Here is a 21,570-nt window from a genome sequence, read left to right as displayed (position 1 = left end):
TTACACTGAACGTTTCATCCTTATCCCTCCTTCTCAAATAAGTCCAGAGTCATTTAGACCAAGTCTTAAGTAAGTCCTGAGTCATTTAGACCAAGTCTTAAGTAAGTCCTGAGTCATTTAGACCAAGTCTTAAGTAAGTTCTGAGTCATTTAGACCAAGTCTTAAGTAAGTCCTGAGTCATTTAGACCAAGTCTTAAGTAAGTCCAGAGTTATTTAGTTCAAGTCTCAAGTAAGTTCTGAGTCATTTAGACCAAGTCTTAAATAAGTCCTGAGTCATTTAGACCAAGTCTTAAGTAAGTTCAGAGTTATTTAGACCAAGTCTTAAGTAAGTCCTGAGTCATTTAGACCAAGTCTTAAGTAAGTCCTGAGTCATTAAGACCAAGTCTCAAGTAAGTCCTGAGTCATTTGGTCCAAGACTTAAGTAAGCCCTGAGTCATTTGGTCCAAGTCTTAAGTAACTCCTGAGTCATTTGGTCCAAGTCTTAAGTAAGCCCTGAGTCATTTGGTCCAAGTCTTAAGTAAGTCCTGAGTCATTTGGTCCAAGTCTTAAGTAAGCCCTGAGTCATTTGGTCTAAGTCTTAAGTAAGTCCTGAGTCATTTGGTCCAAGTCTTAAGTAACTCCTGAGTCATTTGGTCTAAGTCTTAAGTAAGGCCTGAGTCATTTGGTCCAAGTCTTAAGTAAGTCCTGAGTCATTTGGTCCAAGTCTTAAGTAAGCCCTGAGTCATTTGGTCCAAGTCTTAAGTAAGTCCTGAGTCATTTGGTCCAAGTCTTAAGTAAGTCCTGAGTCATTTGGTCCAAGTCTTAAGTAAGTCCTGAGTCATTTGGTCCAAGTCTTAAGTAAGTCCTGAGTCATTTGGTCTAAGTCTTAAGTAAGTCCTTAGTCATTTGGTCCAAGTCTTAAGTAAGTCCTGAGTCATCTGGTCCAAGTCTTAGGTAAGTCCTGAGTCATCTGGTCCAAGTCTTAGGTAAGTCCTGAGTCATTTGGTCCAAGTCTTAAGTAAGCCCCAAGTAATTTTTTCTTGAGCAAGTCAAGTCAAACCACAGGTTATGTTAAGTTAATGCGAGAAAATGTCTTACCTGTTAAAAAAGTATGAAAATTAATTGAATTTTTACTATAATTATTTATATTCAGTGAAATAAATGTAATCAAGCCAAAAAAAACAAATAATTTTATAAAAGCTTATTAATTCCTTAATTTCTTCTTGGCATAAAATGCCAACATTTTATTCTGGTGATTGGGTTGAACGTTTGTAATAGTTTATATTTAAACTGAAAATATATAACAAACAGACAAGCCATTCGAGTCATCATGTCTCAAGTCATTTCATGCGTCTTTTATTATCTGACAAGTCAACTTGCAAGTCATCAAAACTGTGACTTCAGTCACTTCAAGTTCAAATCACCAGGTCTCAAGTCCACCTCTCCGCTGTCCATTACACCCAAAACACCCAAACTGATCCTGTTATACATCGGGGCACGTGTGTTTTATTCCATCTGCAAACATCATGCATAATGTACCACATCTCAGCCTGCGCTTTGCATGTAGTACATCAAACGTTACGCTAATGGTCGTGGAGCGGAGCAGCGGCTGCAGCAGTGGAGCAACTCCCTTCGGGTTAAGACCAGGAGTCTATTATTTTTACTCACATCTCCCTTCTGCCACTTAAACACACTCCATCTCAAGGAGACGCTCACTCTGTTGCTATGGAGTTTGTGTTCAGAAGGATACAGTCGAGCAATGTCTATAGGCATCCAGGCAGGAGTGCTGACTTTGAGGACCCAATCAAAGTGGACGGGTGTGAATGCGTCCATTTGAGGGTGCTCGTCATAAGATTTTAGTTGCCCTGTAGACAAATTGTTAATTAACTTTGACGGACTATCCATGCCCTTAAACATGCATTGTGATCCAATATTTATCAGATTAGCCTACGGTTTTTGAATCCAATAACATTCAGAAACGTCCCTGAAGCAATTCCAGTCAAAAGCAACTGGACTTGGTTATTTGTCTTGGAAGACGTTTCACCTCTCACCCAAGAGGCTTCATCAGTTCATGTACGCATAACGTGTACAGAAATTGGACCTTGACAGTTTTTAACTTCACTTTATTAAATACTTTGGTATTTTCTGGCAGCTCTGAAAAGACAAGTTTGCATCTTTTGTTGCTAGTTGTCTTGTATGAATAGGGCGGATTTAAAGCAAAATATCTTTTTAAGTCGCTTCAGAATTTAACAGACATTTCAGTGTTTTGTTCATTTGAATAGATGTTCATATGGTGTTGATCATATGCCCTTGTGTTATTGAATGGGGTTGATGCTGTAAGACATTCAGTGTACTTTGCTTTGGTCGTGGCTCCCTGCGACACTTGTGGCCAAAATAAGCACTGACAAAAACAACCCAAGACTGCTCCATTAAATCCTGCCTTGAATACTTGAATGTGAAAAAACTCTTTTGTCGTGCCTGTGGACATGCTGATGATTATAATCACTGACATGTCAGAAAGGAGAAGGGTGTCCAATTCCAAACCATGTGATGCTCCAACCATGCAAAAAGTCTCTTCTAGATTAATTACAGATTTTCCACTTATGTTGTTTGGACAATTTCTATGCCAGGAGTGTTTTTGCAGTTTGTTTATTTGCCCCAAACCGTCCATGTACAGTAATGACATCAGACATCAGCTGTGGCTGTGTGTGTGTGAGTGTGTGTGTGTGTGTGTGTTCAGAGTTTGCCTGCGCTGTGTTTGTGTGGCAGCTCAGCCTCTAACTAATATCAAAACTTACCAGGAACTCACGGTTAGGGTTAGACATGAAAAACACTTAGGATGGTTAGGATTAGAAACAAGGCGTCGGCTGCGGACGCAAGAACAGATTTTTACTTCCTGTCCAACTTGTGCATCAAGGGAAGGAGATTATCAAATGAAGATTCAGAACTGGGATAACTGTAAAAGAAAAGGAAAAAAAGGAGCGTGGGAAAGTTAGTTGCTTTCCCGCTTTGGGGCATTTTAGAATTGTTTGTGACTTGCTCTGAGTGACAGTCATATATTTAGGAGCGGCTTTTAGCGCCGACACACTGAAATGTTTTCCTAAAAGTCCTAAAATTAGAACTGACATACCCATTTTTTGGAGTTACTTCTAATCCAGCATGTTATGAGCTACTTTTAGCATTAAGATGTTTTGTGAATACAGGCCCTGATGACAAAAACCCTCTGTATAGCAGAGCGTTTGAGGAAAGCTCTACCCTCCCTCAGTAACTGCTGTGAGTGTGTCTCAACTGCTGAACCCTCAGCCAGGACAGAGTAGCTGCTCAGTACCAGCAGTAGACCAGGAGTCATTGTGTGTAACTGTGTAAATATGGAAGGTGAGACATGTTGAAAAAAGTGTGAATGTGTGGCCACACTAGCATCACAACAGCCTCAGTTCAGCTCATTTAGGGGATTTCCACACAATTCCAAACCTAGAAATCCCTATAAAAATCTGCATACATGTGTACATGTGTCTACGTGTCTCCGTTGGCGTCAACCAGACGAGGCAGCGGCGATGAGTGGATCAGCTGCCTATACCCCCCCCCTGGCACAGCGAAAGTCAATCTGGCCATGGTGAATCCCGACGGCTCTGCCAGCACATCCTCTTGTCTCCATCACCAAGTCCACTTGACGGGACTCAGCTGCACAGCCTATCTCTCACCTGCTCATGTAGAGCACCACTCACCTCCATCGGGTTGCTCTGCCACCGGCCACTTCTAACTGAGTCCATGTAAGGTTTCAGTTTCAGGCTGACTGTAGGGTTATTAAAGCTGTTATGTGGCCACACATATGTCTACTCTACTTCTGCTATCTCTGATCAGTGCACACAGCAATAGACTAGTGGATAACTATACATCGGGGCTATTCAATTGGCGGATCCGGCCCACGAGGGAATATTTTCTGGCCCTTTTAGTAGAAGCCTGTGTGAAAAAGTAATTCATGACTGTAGTGGCCGATGTTCATTGTTTTCTTCTCTCGTATCTCAGCGCTACTGTCTCAGAGCTTCAAATCCTGGCGCGCTGGGAGACTAGACTATTAGACTTCAGTGTTTATTGTTAAATAGATCAATTATGTTGTCAATAAGTGCTGTATTTAAACAGACAGTATTTATATTGCAAGGTTTTTTTCAATAGAGTTGTCTCTCATTAATCTTCTACATCCCTGCACCACCTTTTATTTTATGGATAATGAGTTGCCCTTTATAAAGGGTATTTTTTTTCTAAATATGCTACATATACAAATTTGTGGCTAGTGAGAATGCTGAGTGGCTAGTAACTTTTTTGAAACCACTAGCCACAGTGGCGGGTGGGCAAAAAGGTTAGTGTCAAGCCCTGGTTTGGATATACAGGTATATGGCAACCATTTCTGGATCACCATGTTCACTCCGGAGATGAACTTGACCAGAGAAAAAAATGCACAGTCCACCTCTTTCATTGAGTGTTTGTGCCATGGTTGCAGCAGTTATCCTTTTTGTTTCTACTTTGGCTAATTTTGTCTTCTCATATGTGTCCCCAATTTGTAGAATGTGCTATGTAAATCCCAATCAAAATATCATAAATAAATAAAAAGGCCCAGGTAGTAATGTAGTGGGCTTAGGTGTATAATTCTGTATGACTTGGACATATCTCCAGAGCAGTGTGTGAGCTAGGTCCTGAGAAGTGTTACCTCTCAGTGTTGTGTATAAAAAACCTTGTTTACATGAGGGTTCAGTGGGTTTCTTGAGGGAGTGTGTGCTTCTTCATCACATTTATTTACTACATCTCATGGGAAATTGGGTTTCATGCTTCTTAGAACACTAATTGGCACTATGGGTTTATATCTGCAGGCTCCTTGAAGACGAAGAAGTCAGTCAGCCTCAGCGTTCAGCTAATTCTGTTCATTTTTAATTCTTTACCTTCATAATGTATCACTACGTCCTACTATTTGTTCCGATAAACATTTCTGCTTCAGACGAGAGTAGGGTTGGATGATCTTTCATTCATCCATCCATCCATCCATCTTCAAACGCTTTTCCCTATAAGGGGCGCGGGGGGCTGGAGCTGATGCCAGCTGACATCGGGCGTAAGGCGGGGTACACCCTGGACAAGACGCCAGTCTATCACAGGGCACATAGAGACGAACAGAGACACACACATTCACACCTACGGGCAATTTTAGAGTCATCAATGAACCTAACACGGGCATGTCTTTGGACTGTGGGAGGAAGCTGGAGAACCCGGAGAAAACCCACGCAGACACGGGGAGAACATGCAAACTCCACACAGAAGGGCCCCAGCCGGGATTCGAACCAGGAACCCTCTTGCTGTGAGGCAACAGTGCTGAGCGCTACGTCTCAGCGCTGCGTCTCAGTATCGAGTATTGCAAGCCCGTTGGCCTAAGTTGAACCCCACTGGGCCTAAAGATTTCATTTAAAAAAATGTATTTATTGTTTTAAGACATTTTTTAAACTGCAGGTACTGTGGGCGGTTTGATTAGAAACTTAAATGTAGTCATATAGTGGTAATTTAGTGAACTGTTATGACCAAGTCTAGCCAAAAACAAGCTCCGCCCACCAGCCGGACAAATGTCTCATTTTACAGCTAAGCAGTACACTAAAATACGTTGCTGAAAACATTTTTTGAGAAATATACAATAGAGTAAGGATACATATTTGATTAACGCTGCCTAGTTTCACAGTTTGGCTGGAGTTCATGTTTCATGCACACTGTGCCAGAGACTTCTCCGCACTGATTGGCTGTCGGTCAGGAGCAGACAGAGAGAGGATACATTACTATTTCACAGATCCTCAGTCTCAGTGTGATGTCAGGATAAAGTGACAGTTTCAGCAAATATGAAGAAAAAATATATATTTTTAGGAGACTTACCAACTTTAGCTTTAATGCTGCGATCAGCCTGATACTGGCTCGTGCCAGGCTCCTGTCAAACACGACAGCTGCCACCAGGCAACTTTTCTGGGGGAAAACCTTACATTCTACTGGGTTTTGAAAGTTTTTACAATTCAGTATCTAAATAAAGATATTTTATACATATCAATTCACCTCATTTCATCATAACACGTATATATTGACTGTAACCGGTGTTGTGTCGGTCATTCTATAGTATAAGATGACGTATAGGGAAAAATACACAAGAAATAGATCTTACTTACTTAAGAAAAAAGAATTACATACTGACTGACAATCACAATATTCCTATGAATGGTAACTATTTCCCACATCATTCAGCCCTAGACCTAGAGTATTGTCTTTTTCTCATCTACATTAAGAGCTATTTCCTGTCATGAGAGTAACTTGTTTCCCTTCACACACTAACACACACACATTTGGGCTGGATTGAGTTTGAGTTAGCTAACACTGGCATGTAACAGTAAATATTAAACACATCCAGCTGTCACTGTGAGATGGCAGTCTGCTCTGCTGCTTTGTACCCTCTGTGGCCTTTTACAGGCTGCTCTACATTGTGTTGGGCTTAAGAAGTTATAACAGTGGAATATAGTGCAGAGGAGGACTGCAGCCACTCAAACACAGCGAGATGCTGTAGATGCAAAAAGGTCAACATAGTACAAAATTGGAGGAGTAGGAGGAAACTGTGGGAAAGTAGTGAACTTTTCTTTCTGCTCTTATTTTCTCTCTGCAACATGTTGTAAATGAGTTTGGACTTAAATAAGACTATATGCAGGTAGAATGATAAACTACTAAACCACTCCTAACTCACTTGGTTTATTCATTCATCCCTTCACCCACTTCTGGTTGGCCTACGTCTCTCTCCAGTGGGTGTGAATGATGCAGAAGGCCTCCTACGCTCTGTAAGCCGCATATCATATAACCTGGATGTTCCTGATTCAAACCTTTGTTTCCTGTCACTCGTCATTGTCACCATATGCACCACGTACTTTCTTTAGAGATGTAGTCTATTATCCTCCTCCAAACCCACAGATTTTGATAGCAATAATGTCACTTGAAAGTTATCAGTTAGAAAAGCTTGTTATCATCATCGTCAGCAGCAGCAACAGCCTTGAAATTCGGGCAAATGTAGTGTTATAAGTTTTTGTTGTTCATTTGTTTCATTAGTCACCTTAAAACATGTCTAGCTAATATTGCAGAGTTACTCGAAGTTTTTGGTTCCATTTTTTGCCATAACCGTGATTACATAACGTCCAGTTTCATTAGTGTAAGAATTATAGAAGTTGTGATATCTATGGTGTCCTGATCCTTGCATTGTTACCCTGTGAAGTCTCGCGGGTTTTTTTTGTGTGTGAGAGTCTTACCACTCACCTGAGGCTTTAAGAAGAGGAGCTGTAAAAATGTCAGAGGGATCTGAAGTTCCAGCCTTAAAGCCGCTAAAAAAGCCCTTTAAATCTGCAGCGTGGGAGCATTTTGGTAAAATAACCAGGGAGTTGTTGTAGAAGGTGAATAACCAATTTACATGGTGTTCAAAAGGGACTGAGATAAAGGAGAGAACTGCCATTAAAATGCACGCCCAAATAGCTACGTTTTTCTCTTCGATCGGTAAGCTAACTTTCATGTTTACTTAGCTGTAACAGTAACTGTCATTTAAACTCCACTGCAATACTTGTTTTTATGGTGTGATTTGCCGAAAGGGGATGGGTTCAAACAGACTCAAACAGACTCCAGTCTCCTGTAGCTCCTAGGCAACGAACCTGGCAACCCGACTGCTGGAATAATTTTTTTGTTGTTGCGACTAAGATTTTGATACATTAGATGGCGGAGTTCTGCTAATTCTACATATTCAACCTTTAAGTACTATAATTCCTTTTTATTTACTGTGCTGGTCAATAACATATTTCTGGTTCTGATTTTGCCCAATTCTCTGCCCGGTACCTGGCTGCTGAAATATGTCACAGGTGTTGGCAGTGGCCTGTGAATGAGCTCCTGGTTTGTGTGAGAGGAAATGATGATAGGGGTGACTTGATGCTTGAGTGGTATGAGGCAAAGGTTCCTCAACACTCCCTGGCAGCCTGTCACTGGTTGTGGCAGTCAAAAGGGGACTGTGGGGCTGAAAGAGGGGAGGAAGTCAAGAAGCCATAGAGAGGGGGTAGAATAACTTGGGCCCCAACTCCCTCTTTTTAACTTCTTTCTGTTTTCCTTCACACTGTCTCCATCTGCCAACTTTCCACTTTTCTTTCAGTCTTGTTCACCCCATCTTTAGCTCTCCCTTGCTCAATTGGGCCTGCAGTCCCATGCAGAGAAGTGGAGTTTTCACATTGCAATTAAACTCCCCCACCACCCTTTTTCTCTCCTTTGCTCTCCATCCCACTTGCCGTACACTAAATATCCCTTGCTCTATTTTTACAGTGCACTCTCTCCTCTCTGCCCTCGCTTTGTCCTCGTAGCGCAAACTTTTTCCGTTTCCCAAGTGTCTTCTTGTCGCTCTGAGGAAACATGCTCACACACAGTCCTTGGCAGGGCACGGTAAGACTGTCGCACACATTTAGCCAAGGTACTCTCTGGACCAGGCTGCTTGTCAGTACACAAGAGTTAACATCTTTTCTCAAAGGGTTGACCTCTATGCTGTACATTGGAAGTATGTTTGTACACACATACACACACATACACACATACTGTGTGTGAACTGTTCTAACCCTGTGTCTCTCTCTTCTAGCTCTGCACGAGTTCCCGACAGACCTGTTCACACACAAAGAGAGAACAGAAGGAGCTGTGGCCCTGCATGTCCTGTGTGTAAGTTTTCTTTAAACTACATTACTCTGCATTCATGTGCGTGTTGACATGTGAGACTGTCAATAATTGCCCAAGTGACCTTTTTTTTTATCACATGTGGTCCTGAAAAGAGCTTACCTTACACATCAGCTGAATTCTAGCGATAACACAAAACCGTGCAGGAATTGCATTCACGTATCACATGAAAATCCATCGTTAGGCTCCAAGTAGTTGTGTTTGTGTTCAGATCTAAAGTGAGCCGGCCAATCAGCGACCCTTGAGGAGCCACTGGCAGTTGAGTTGGGGGGGGGGGGGGGGACGACACAAGAGGCTCTTAAAGAGATTAGCTTGGATGCTGCAATAGCATCAGTTTTATCAGAACAGAGTTTTCTTTTATTGAAAGAAGAGAACAGCACTGAAGGGAATTATTATTTCTCTCTACTCCTGATTTACTTTGGTGAGAGTTTGATAGACAGATGGTTCATCCAATCACCTGACAGCTATGTTTTGAAAGTGCCTGCCCGTTTGCAGTTTCCGATTACGCCTTCTCAGACGGTTCTGTGTAACAAAGAGCCATTGAGACCATCGTTGACCCAAAAACTGCTACAAACACATCAATATCTACTGTAAGATATTTTATTGAGTTCCCTTTGGATAAATGCTCTGAATGAATTTGAGTTCCCTCTGGTAAACAGTTAACTGTCCAGTGTGTGTCTACAGCTTTTATTGTGAAATGTAAAAACGGAAGTGAAGCTATCTGTGCTGACTCTACCAAGGTCGAAGCAGAGAAATAATTTTCCCTCTGATCCATGAATGTATGAGGTCTAGCAGCAGACCTCTTTGTTGTTGTTGTTTTATAATCCCCATAAGTTACAACGTGACCGGCTGTTGTCTTCATTTACGATGTGAAAGGGACCCAGATTCAGAAAAAAACGACACTTTTTTGCCTTATAATAATTCTATGTGAATGCAGTCGTAAAGAAAACAGTTTGAAAAACTATATGTACGTGCAAGTTAATCTCACGAAAAGCTCGCCCCCAGTGTGTAAAGGCCTTACAAGTCTCTCTCCCTGCCTCTCCTCGGTGCGTGTCTCTAGAGCAGATGTGTCTTCACTGTCTTAAAAAACATTTAATAAAATTATGAAGCGGCAGATAAAATCTTCCAGTGGTGGACCACCGCCACTGGATTTCAAATCCAGCGAGGGTTTCAAATCTTACATACCTTAGGAATCAATCCCCTCATCTTGCAGGGGTAGGACTTTCCTTTTCATTTGCATAACACTACGGTGAATTGAGTGGTATCAGGAGAAACCAGGTGTATCTGTGTATATGTATTTTGCAAGTTTATATATATATATGCAGTATATGTAATTATGTAATAACAAACACTGTAACGTTGTAGCAGATCCTATGTTTCACAACTACTAAGGTTGTGTCGGCCACTGCCTGTAGCTATCTTACAAAAAAACAAGCTTACAAACAACATACACGAAAGATGGCTACACCGACCAGTCTGATATATCTTATGTAGATAATCTTTTGTAGATTTTGGTGCACAACATACTCATCACTTTGCTATATCTCTTTGATGTATCCTGTAATGCTAGCCATCTTTATGCTCACTGCTCCTTCAGCCGTTTACCTACCTTAAGCAGTGGTGCTGGGTTGGGCGCAAGGAGTATTTTTTAATACTTTTATTGTGGGAGAAACATGTTAAACTAAATGTTAATCATAGCAGACCATTTTAAATACTTTAACATGTGTCTGGAGGGGGGCTTTAAATTAGACTGAATGCAAGGAAAGGGAATTAAAGAAAGTGTGGAGAGATTGACCAACACATTGTCATTTTTTTGTCTAATGGAGGGATTGTTTCGACAATTCATCCACCTTCAACCGCTTGTCCCGAGGGATGCCTGAGCCGATCCCAGCCAGCATCGGGTGTGAGGCGGGGTACACCCTGGACAGGACGCCAGTCTATCACAGGGCACATAGAGACAAACAGAGACAGACAACCATTCACACTCGCATTCACACCTACGGGCAATTTAGAGTCATCAATTAACCTAACACCTGCATGTCTTTGGACTGTGGGAGGAAGCCGGAGAACCGAGAGAAAACCCACGCAGACACGGGAAGAACATGCAAACTCCACACAGAAGGGCCCCAGTCGGTATTCGAACCAGGAACCCTCTTGCTGTGAGGCGACACTGCTAATAACAAAAGACAATATGATACTAATATAACAAACTATATTCTGTTAGAGAAATATTGTTTTTTTTTTAAATTCCAAACATTCTTCTCACTTTCATGCAATCTCTAGCTAAGCAAAAGACAGCATCATCTCCTCTCCTCTCCTCTCCTCTCCTCTCCTCTCCTCTCCCCTTCTCTCTCCTCTCCTCTGGCAGTATCGGTTTATCCAATGCATGACCAGTCCCACTGGCCCCTCCAGCATGTCCCGGCAGGGGTCTAATATATAAGGTCAAGGCTAGGATGGAGCCCCTCTGCCGTCACTCTTATATGACTGGCACATGGCAGGCAGAATGTTCCAGTACATGATGACCCATGTTGTGTTGTGCTGATCTTCTCTGGGGGGGCTGACTGTAATGGAAGCTCATGCCAGCAGAGCAGCATCTCTAGGGAACTTTGCTGTGCATAAACAGAGCATTAACAACTACAGAATAGATCATTTTACCAGTATATTATTTTCTGATATTATATGGCCCTACTTACAGTGCGCCCACCCTCTGAGTTAGCATCTTCTTGCTGCAGAGGGGCAAATGGAAGTAACCTTTTTCTAGGATGCTCTATATTAATATAACAAAAAGCTAAACATACAGTACATCATTGCAAACCATTTCCCTGTGATGTCTAACCTTTAAAATAATGTGCTCTGCGTCATTTCACAGCCGGTGTTACAGTACTTGGTTTTGTGGAGAGAACAGTGTTCTGGGAAGTTCAGGAAATACAATCAGGATTTATACCTGCATAGTTTGTTGTACTGCTGTAATGCTGTTGTATTTTCCCCTGTCCCATTTTTGGAAAATGGGAAAATGGGCCACTCCTAAGGAAAAAGCCAGCCTGCTGTGACTGCATGTATTTAATCTGTGACATGCAACATATCCAATGACATTGCCTCAAACTAGTTTGGAATATTGTATGCAGGAAGTGAGCCAGGGAAAAAAAGATAAATGAGAGCAGTAACAGTCGCTCCTCGTACTGAGCATAATATGCCGTAAAGCTCAGTTATTTGTCAATTGCCTTTAAACAAGGTATTACCTATAGCTGCACCTAACGACTAAAGAAACTAGGGCTGTGCAGTATCCAGTTTTGTATCATATGAAGATAGAAAAATGTCTACTGTTTCATATTTTGCTTTACCCTTTATATCGCAGTGTCACAAGTCGCTCCGAGTGTTATTATCACGGCCATAGATTCTGTTTCTCTCTTCATTAAATCACCAGAAAACAACTATTAAGGCTCATTTATGCTGATATTGGTTTCACAGACGAGAGAAATTTATGACGAACGTCATTTTCAGTATTTCAGAATGTTTGTTGGGGCTTTTGATGACTTACTCGCTCCTGCTTTTCACGACACTCTGTGTGTCCAATGTCCCAAGCTGCCCCCACGATTTGTGGTGGTACTACAACGTTTGGTCCGTATCAGTACTCATCCGCAAGCTTGCAGGATACGTGCAGTATACAGACGAAATGTACGCAGAAGGCTCCGTCCGTATCCGTATGCGTACCTAACGTAGAGCATAAATGAGCCTTAACACACATACAGAGCAGCCTACACACACAAGACGCATGACACATACACTCGTTGTGTGATTCCGTCATTTATATACAGGCTCCACCCCCAGGACTCAACCCCCTGCTTATATGGACTCCCAAAAATCCATAAAGAAGGGGCTCGCTCAGGCCCATTGTCAGCAGCATGAACTCGGTCACTTACAACATTGATAAGCACGTAGCCAATATTCTGGCACCACTGGTGGGCAACACCTCACACCACATCCAAAACTCCATAGACTTCGTGAACAAAGTCTGAGACTTAAAAATAGATCCAGATGAAACCGTGGTATCCTACGAGGTGACTTCCTTGTTCACCTGTATTCCAACCATGGAGGCTTTGGCCACAGTAAGAGAGTGGCCTTGTGAGAGGTTAAAAACCTGGATCTCCACACCAGTTAGTTGGTCCAGTTCCAGCCTGGTAAGATGCGTACATGAACTGATGAAGCCTCTTGGATGAGAGGTGAAACGTCTTCCTAGACAAATAACCAAGTCCAGTTGCTTTTGATTGAAATTGCTTCGGGGGTAACGATGACCTGGACAAATGAGAACACTCACTGGCTACATGCTTTAACAGCTCCAAAATATACTGTAAAGTCTTAAAGTCATTTTTAATGTAAACCACTACTGAGCCGCTCAGGCTGAGCGTCGCCCAAACGTTCTGACTGATTTATCTCATCAGGGTCACTTTCAAATACTAATTTGACATTTCCCTTGTAAATTCTTAGAAGTGTGTAAATAAATTCTACTTCCACTTCGGGGCAGATCACCCAGTGATTAAAGTCATTTACTCTGGTTAAGTGACACAGAAGGGCTTGTTTACTAGTGGTGCCATTGGGAGGAGGTTGATTTTAACACTGGATCAGATCCAGTGTTTTTCTTGTGAAGTGAAGCATTTTTGAACTGTTTCCACAGTGAGTTGGAGATTGTCATTGATCACGTATGTTTATGGTTCTGGGTGGATTCAGCTTGGAAATGCTTTGTATTAGAACTGAATTTTTAATATCACAGTATTTATATCCCAGCTGTTGTTTCCTTAACAGCTGGACTGCTGACCCCCCTCCAAATCTGCACAGCTCATTAATGCTGTCATCAGCACTTCTCAGAAACACAAACACAACTCCAGATTTAAGCACTTTCATGTCTGCATGTAACTTAGAAAAAGCACACAAATTTACATTTAGCATGCGCTCACGTTCACTCCAAGCTACAGGCGTGAGACAGGGATGACGGCTGATGTTTTTCTCTTGTTCAGTGTGTGGGCTCAGGTGTAGCTCTCATTCAGGCATTGAATATTTCAGCTATGAAACCTGCAATAGAAGAGCTCCTGGTGCAACGTCAAATGACTGTGTACTGAGCACAATAGTAAAAAAGGAATATTCACTCTCTGTGCCTTTCTTGCTGAAAAACTAAGAATATTCATGCCCTTCCTTTCACACATTTCCCGTCAGCCGATTGTCACTAACTGACTTTTTCTCTCTATAATCACATTCTCATCTCTATCTGTCTTTCATCCTCAATTTGCTTCTCTTCATGATGTGTTTTTTGTATTATGATGCTATGCCATCATACACACAGGAAACAAACACACCAGTAATATACAGCATTAAAAACCTTTCAAACAATAGATTATTTACAGTCATAATGAATGCTGACAGACTGCACGGCCGGGAGACATTTGGAAGGATTTTTTTATTAAAGGTTACTTCATGTTCCTCAAGGGTCAGTGTTAGGCCCATTATTTTTATTTCAAATGATATTTGTTTCTCAAAAAAGTGCAGATTTTGTTGTGGAATTGGTTTGCTTTTGATTCATTATTCTTTATTTTACGTGAGACTAAATATAGAATCTGGTAATCACAAATTCACAATGCAAACTTATGATTAATGTCTAAACTGACAACATTTCTGAAATAGAATTTTGATTGAGTGACAATACATTTTACTAATTTCATTTATTTGCTTTAACAAATTTAAATCTATAAAGTTAAGGATTTCTTAAAGAAAACTCCTATATAATTCCACCTGCCATATTTCCCATAAATGTGACCTCTGTGGCTCAATGGGTCGTGCTAACTTTTTACTGGTAAACTCCATTATAGCGATTCAGGGAAATGAGGACTGCAATGCCAAATAACGTATATCGTGACAAGCTGTTCAATTTCACTGTCAGTATATGACTTTCTTTTGGAAATATTGAGAAATACATATTAATACAAACCCAATGTTTATGCTTCAAAAGAGGGGAACAAATCTGAATAACCGACAAACCATAGAAATGAAATGAGAGTAGCAGTAACGTTGAACTGTTTGCCGTGGGCATTTGACAAGTTCAAGTAAAATGGCGATTGTTGTTTGTTGTCATGGTGGCGACAGACATCAGTGGGTCACAATCAATCGTTTGAAGGCTTCATTTTGTTTAATTTCTAATTCATGAATAAAATTTTTTGATCCACCAAAATAAATAAGAAACAATCCTTTAATGACTCTCTGGCAGCAAGGAAACCGACCACCAAAGACGCCTCGCCATGATTCATTCTACTCCACTGGGGGGGGGGGGGGGGGGGGGGGAAACAACAACATTTAGTCAGTTATTTGACATTAAAAGTTAAAACAAAAAGCCAAATATGGGTCAATGATCATCTAAAATCTGTTTGATGCGATTTCTTGCCAACCAACATGACAATTTGACTGCTGGGAATTAAATTCTAGGTAATCCTTGAGATGTGAGATTGACTATTAGTATTTAAAGGCGGCCCTTTTGAAAATCTGATATGGCCGCCATATTGACCCCCCCCCCCCCCCCCCCCCCAAAAAAATAAAAATAAAAAAAAATGGACGAAATTACACAAGGAAACTGACTATCAGTGAGTCAGCCATTTATACGGCAGTTTAAAACAATGCAAACTTTGTGGAATCTGATTCATCATGTCTTGCCCATAATCGATTCATCGTCAAATTAGTTTTGGTTTATTTGCTCATGAAAAACATGGAGCAGACAGCGGCAGGTGCACGTGAGTCCAGCGCTGCACGGTCACGCGTGTCAGGCAGAGGGTTACTGAGGGATGTGATTTCTGATTTCTGATAGGAGCTTCTTATTAAAAGTGTTTGTTGTTATAACATAAATGTGTTTTGTTTGTTTGACAATAGCTGAACTGTAGTTTCACTTCGCTGATGACCAAACAGTAGCAGACTGCTGTATTTCTGACGCCCAGATAAATTTAAAGCCCAGCCAAGATGCGCTGTGACGGTCCCGGATCCTGAACCAGTACAACTTAGTCTAAGAGGGGAAGGGGTTAATCCTGTACACCAAGGAGACAGATTGAAAGCACATGAGTTATTTACACATTTTTAGCAACAGTATTTATTAATAGGCTTATATTTTGTACCCAGATAGGCTCTTTATCATGGTTTATTGGGAGAAACCAAGCATCTATATGTAAAATCACACATTCAGCACCCCCAGAGCCAGAATGGAAGAATCCATTGTTTCATGACCACATTTTGCACGTTTTGCGACGATTCGACTCTGAGATTGGCAGTCGAATCAGGCTCCTCGGATCGACTCGGGGTATAGTCGACTATTCAGAATCACCCCTATTATAAAGACAAAGGTTAATCTGAAATTACACAAATGTTTATTATTATATAATCCTATCAAGTGTCACATGTTCTTTAACTTGGGCCCATAGTGGCATGTTGCTTTTCTGTTCCATCAGTTTATTTCAGAAGGAGAATAAGCAAGAGCCACCACCTCCCCTCCTGGGCTTTTGTAGTGCCAGTATGTTATAAAAAAGTGAAAACTATTTAAAAATGTAAATAGTATGGTCCCACTGTTATGTTATTCATGAATGTTCAATGTCAGCTCCATTAATCCAGTGTACTGCATTTGCATGTGATCAGATCTTTGAATCTTTAGCCTTCATTAACTAGACTCATTCATATTTCATGGTAATTTACATCTAAATTTAATGTTGCAGTTAGAGCAGAGGTTCCTTTTGACTGTAGCAACCGGAGAACAAACACAGAATGTTCACAATACAAGAGGGAGCAGGAGAAGACATGCAAGACTAAATGACCTGTTCCCTTTATGGCAGCGAGCGGTGCAGCGGGAACCTGTGTTGGCGTGGACTTTTCACCCTGTGGTAGCGCGTTTGAATCGAATCAAGCAACATGTTCATCCTTCACTGATCCCTGTAATACTTATCTCTCTCCCTCTCTCTCTTCACAGACCATTTACATGTTCTGTGCCCTGGCCCTCGTCTGCGATGACTACTTTGTCCCCTCCCTGGAGAAGTTGTGTGAGGTATGAGTGTGAGGTATTAAAGGTCCTGAAAAAATATTAGTGACTGAACAAGGAACCATTCAAGTGAAATCAGAAGGATGAAACATTGCATAAATGTATTATTTATTTATTTTGACATCAACACTGAAAAACTCTACTCTTCTACATGAGGGTTGTGTGGGTGTGCGTCGTGATTACTATATACTGCTTTATATCAATCATCTCTCACTAAGATAAGATAAGATATTCCTTTATTAGTCCCACACACATAGAAGAATATAGATAAAATATGAACAATATAAACACAGGGAAATATAAAATATAAGAATAACACGTACGGAAAGAAATGCGCCATCATAAATGACTAATGCGCCCATTATAAATGACTTTTTTCCTGCTCTCCCAGGCTTCCTTCAAGTAACTGAATACTTCAATGTCACTTATTTTATGTTATAGAATAGCTAACTAAGGCTTTGTATCAGGCCCAGACCCATTCAGGATTTTTAAGGCCGACACCGTTTTCAGAAGGGAAAAATTCACTGATTACCGATTTGGTGGCCGATACAGTAAGAGCTGGAATGAAAACACACCTTTTCTATGTGGATTGTGCTCTGATTTTGAAGCGATATGACAACGTCCGGCAAATGGCAAAGGTACTCAGAATGCTGCTTATTTAAACAAATAACTATTAAAGAAGATTTAACATTATTATCATCATTAGTATGTATTAAATATACAGTGTGTTCCAAATTAACAATGAGAAAGTAAAGAATAATTCAAAATGAAAAAATTAGTTTAATAAACATTGTGTCAGTATCAGTCAATTGTTGACCGTTTAAATAAAAAATAAATAAAAATCAAACAAATAGCTAAATAGTGCTGCATGTTCAGTCTCCACCATTTAATCAACATTTAAATAAATGAAAGGCAAAAATAGCAATATGACAACATTTCTAAATCCCCCCAAGCATCGTTCTCTGCATTATCGGTTCTGTGTAAAAGGTTTTCAGAAAAGATACAGTATATGCCGACACTGATAGAGACAAAAATGTCTGCGTTATATATCGATCCGGCTCTACTTTATATATTGAAATATATTCCAGTTTTTATCTAACTAAACAAGGTATTGCTAGTTCCTAGTAAAGAGGAGAGTAGTAGTAAATATAAATCATTTTTACTGGCCAAATCCAGATATTTTCTTCCAGATGGATATACCATCAGGTTTTGATATTAAGTGGTAGAATGCCAGGTTTACAGACGCAGGTGCATATATGCAAGTTTTCTTGGCTCTTTATGATGAGTTACAGTGAAATTCCGGTGTAAAATCATTCCAGGGTCTTTTTCGGCAAATAAAACTCATCAAATAAGCCATCGAGACATTTTTTTCCCTGTAACAGCATCAATGGGCTCCTTCCTTTTGGATTGCACTTAGTAATCGACTTGAATGGACTTTACTATGAGAGGAGCTGGTACCGAGGCCAGTTGGTAAGTCTTTCAAAAGAGTCTTTTAATAAACTCTGCGTTCAATAACTACATGGTTGATGCTTCAGTTAATGTGTCAGGTCTCTTCTCATGCTACTGCAGAGGTTTGGTGTTATTTTGAGCAGTATTAGTGGTTAAAGGAGACGTTTTAATGCCTTCACCCACTGCCCTGTTAATCAGTTTTAGCCGCATTCGGCTGTTAGCGAATGTATGCAACTGTTAGCGACTCTCCGGGATATCTCCGTGAATAGTTGTTAAATGTCTCGATGGCTTATTTGATGAGTGTATTTACCGAAAAAGACCCTGGGATAATTTTAAGCCGGCTTTCACTTTAAGGCTCTGGGTCAAAGGTCAGGCTGTGACCGATCTCCTACTCTTTGTGTCTCGGGCTCATTTGAAATCCAGACTCTCAGCTCTTATTTGTCTCTCGCTTCTTTCTTGCAGCGTCTCCAACTCAGTGAGGACGTAGCAGGTGCCACCTTCATGGCTGCTGGCAGCTCAGCTCCTGAGCTCTTCACATCCATCATAGGTACTCAGTATAAGCACCCCTCCATCTCTTTACCTCCTCTGTTCTAACGGAAGCACATGCCAGTATACTGGGGTGGCATTGGGGCTTTTTAATGGATGCTTTACAGTGATACGTTCGTTCAAATACATGGCTTCAGATTTATACAGAATAACATTAGAATCACATTAAACATTACACATTAATCGTATGTACTAGGCACAAGAGAATTGCTGGAGAGGAGTAAAGTTCATATGTTTATTTTATTGTTTTTTTACTTTGATCATGGTAATGTTCTGCATCGGTCTGAACCAACAGTATGAAGAACATTCACTTCAGAAAAGACTGTCACATTACTTTCTGTATTCTTTATATAAAAATCTAATTTTACATACTGACTTGGTATTAAAAAACGATTTTCTTTTTTTCTTTCTCCGTGTGTGTGTGTGTGTGTGTGTGTGTGTGTGTGTGTGTGTGTGTGTGTGTGTGTGTGTGTGTGTGTGTGTTTGTTTGTGTGTGAGTGAGAGGCTCATGACAACATGGCTGGTTATTTACATTTGTTTTGACGGTTGTGTTCGTCAGCTCTGCAGATGCTGGACTGCAACTGGAAATGTCAACTTGTGTACAACACATCATCTGTGCCCTCTACGGAGTCATAATGCTGTGTGTGCTGTCTGCTCGTTCTCTCCCCAGGGGTGTTCATCACCAAAGGTGACGTGGGGGTGGGGACCATCGTGGGATCGGCTGTCTTTAACATCCTCTGCATTATTGGTGTGTGTGGCTTCTTCGCCGGCCAGGTATGATGTCATAGCAACACCGCTGCAGTGGATCCTGCTGCTGACCTGGAGTACAACCAACAGCTTAGTGTCACCTCAGATATTCAGCCAGATTAACACAAAGGGGGAGAAAGTACTAATGCATGCATAGGATTATGCAGGAGGATGCAAGACACAAGAACACGCTGTTGATTTATGCATGCATGAGGAAATCTGATCCATGTGCAAACCACATATGTTAATTCTATTTAGATATTTTATGCAAATTTTAGCCTTTACTGTCAGAACATCTTTTCATCTTTTTAAAAGTTTCAAAATAGCCAGACTTGTCTTATCGAGGGGTCTTAAGAAGTATGAAAAAGTCTTACATTACATTTTGTAACCTTGTCCAAAGAGGTTTGCATGAATTTAATCATTGCGTGGGCGCGTAGTGGGATTCTGTGTAGTTTATTTATGGAGAGATTGGACGTCATTTGAAAAGGACAAGCGTTGGAGTGCTTGCTACTCACTGACCCGCTGACTGACTGCTGCTTGATAATGTCGCATTACACTCGGGTGTTAAAGGTGCTGTACTCGAAACTTACTGGAGAAAATGTTGCCTCCGCACAGTTCTCACTGTTCGTCCATTCCCCAACTTGTCAAATCCCGACATGGAACATCCCCCAGCATCTGATATAGACGCATAAGGCACTCACAAACAAACTAACAGACGGAGAAACTCGGATTAGAACACACACAGAGGGAGTGACTTAATTCTCTGCTCAGGACTCCATTACTCCAAAATATTACATTACTCAAAAAGATTTGTTTGCTGCTATGTTTAATGTTCCGAATATTGAGTACAGTCCATTTTAGCTACATAGCTAATGGAGAAATTAAAGTTTTTGGACAAATGGTTGAAGGGCAAGGAGTTTGACCACGGCTGAGGCCGTCTCTGAAAATAACCGTAAGGCGTAATCTTACTGCTCTGTATGTCAGAGGCGATAAGTGCAGCCGTCTGGCCCCGCATGTTAAGTGCAGATAGCAGGGGTCAGAAGTGTGTACGCACGAAGACATACATACGCCTGATTGTGTTTTACATATGACATTCATTGGGGAGCTGTCACACGAGTTATCACTAACTAAGACTGTTTAGTTGTGTTACACTAAAGAACTAAACAGTAAGTGGTTAGAACTTGCTATGAGTTCTTAAAATGTATGAAAAGGGTCTAAAGAATGCTTATTTAATTTAACTGCGGGATTCTTGCATCTACCCTCATCTTTCATGTGACTTTCTTGTCTTATGAAAAAATAACAAAGTTCAGGATTTAAACTTTTCCCACCATAGTCATCCTGAACAGGCAGTGGTGCACACTGGAAACTTTTCATTTACTGTTTTCTTCTTATATTCTCCTCTGTGCTCTGTGTGCTTATCCAGCCACACATACAACATCCCATCAGGCTGAACACAATGGATAGTTTGTATCTCTTTTCTGCTTTGCATCCTTAATGCTGTGTTGCATGAGATACAGAGATATCATAGTATAGTGCAGCCTCTCTCTGATGCTATCTGACATGCCAGGGAAATGAGCTGAGTACACGGATAAGCTCTCTGCTCTGAAAAATATATGCACCGGACCTCAAACAGTGACGCAATCCCAGACTGTGCATTACATAATTACAGTGAGATAATGAGGGATAAGGGCAGGCGGAGGAATGGGGCTGGGAGGCATGGGGTTAGGGCTGCAGCTATCAAATCTCTTTGTAATCAAGTATTCTACCAATTATTCCATCGATTTATCGAGTAATTGGATTTTTAAAAAAGACAATAATAATTTTACGTAAAAATGTATTCTAATTTGCGTTATTTTGCAAAAAAATACAATTATGTCTGGGGTAGGCCTAACAGGGGTGTGTGTGTGTGTGTGTGTGTGTGTGTGTGTGTGTGTGTGTGTGTGTGTGTGTGTGTGTGTGTGTGCATGTCGCCTTGTCAGTGTGTGTAGTTGGGGTGGTGAATAGAGAATATTTGTGTTGGAATGTGCATGTGTGCATGA

General features: G+C 41.0%; 1 protein-coding gene across 1 annotated transcript in view; it reads left to right on the top strand.

The window, feature by feature from the left end:
• LOC310954284 (sodium/potassium/calcium exchanger 3-like) overlaps positions 1 to 21,570 on the top strand; it is a gene marked incomplete at both ends in the record, with an annotated part of 76,757 nt that overhangs the window by 40,933 nt on the left and 14,254 nt on the right. Inside the window, 4 exons of the mRNA XM_083923686.1 lie at positions 8,642 to 8,718; positions 16,721 to 16,795; positions 18,701 to 18,785; positions 19,455 to 19,558. Coding sequence (XP_083779812.1) covers positions 8,642 to 8,718; positions 16,721 to 16,795; positions 18,701 to 18,785; positions 19,455 to 19,558 — 341 coding nt within the window. The remainder of the gene's footprint in view (positions 1 to 8,641; positions 8,719 to 16,720; positions 16,796 to 18,700; positions 18,786 to 19,454; positions 19,559 to 21,570) is intronic.

This window comes from Echiichthys vipera (assembly GCF_963691815.1).
Source record: "Echiichthys vipera genome assembly, chromosome: 2".
Lineage (NCBI taxonomy): Eukaryota > Metazoa > Chordata > Actinopteri > Perciformes > Trachinidae > Echiichthys > Echiichthys vipera.
Note: the sequence above shows the minus strand (reverse complement) of the source record. Positions and strands in the feature narration are given on the sequence as shown.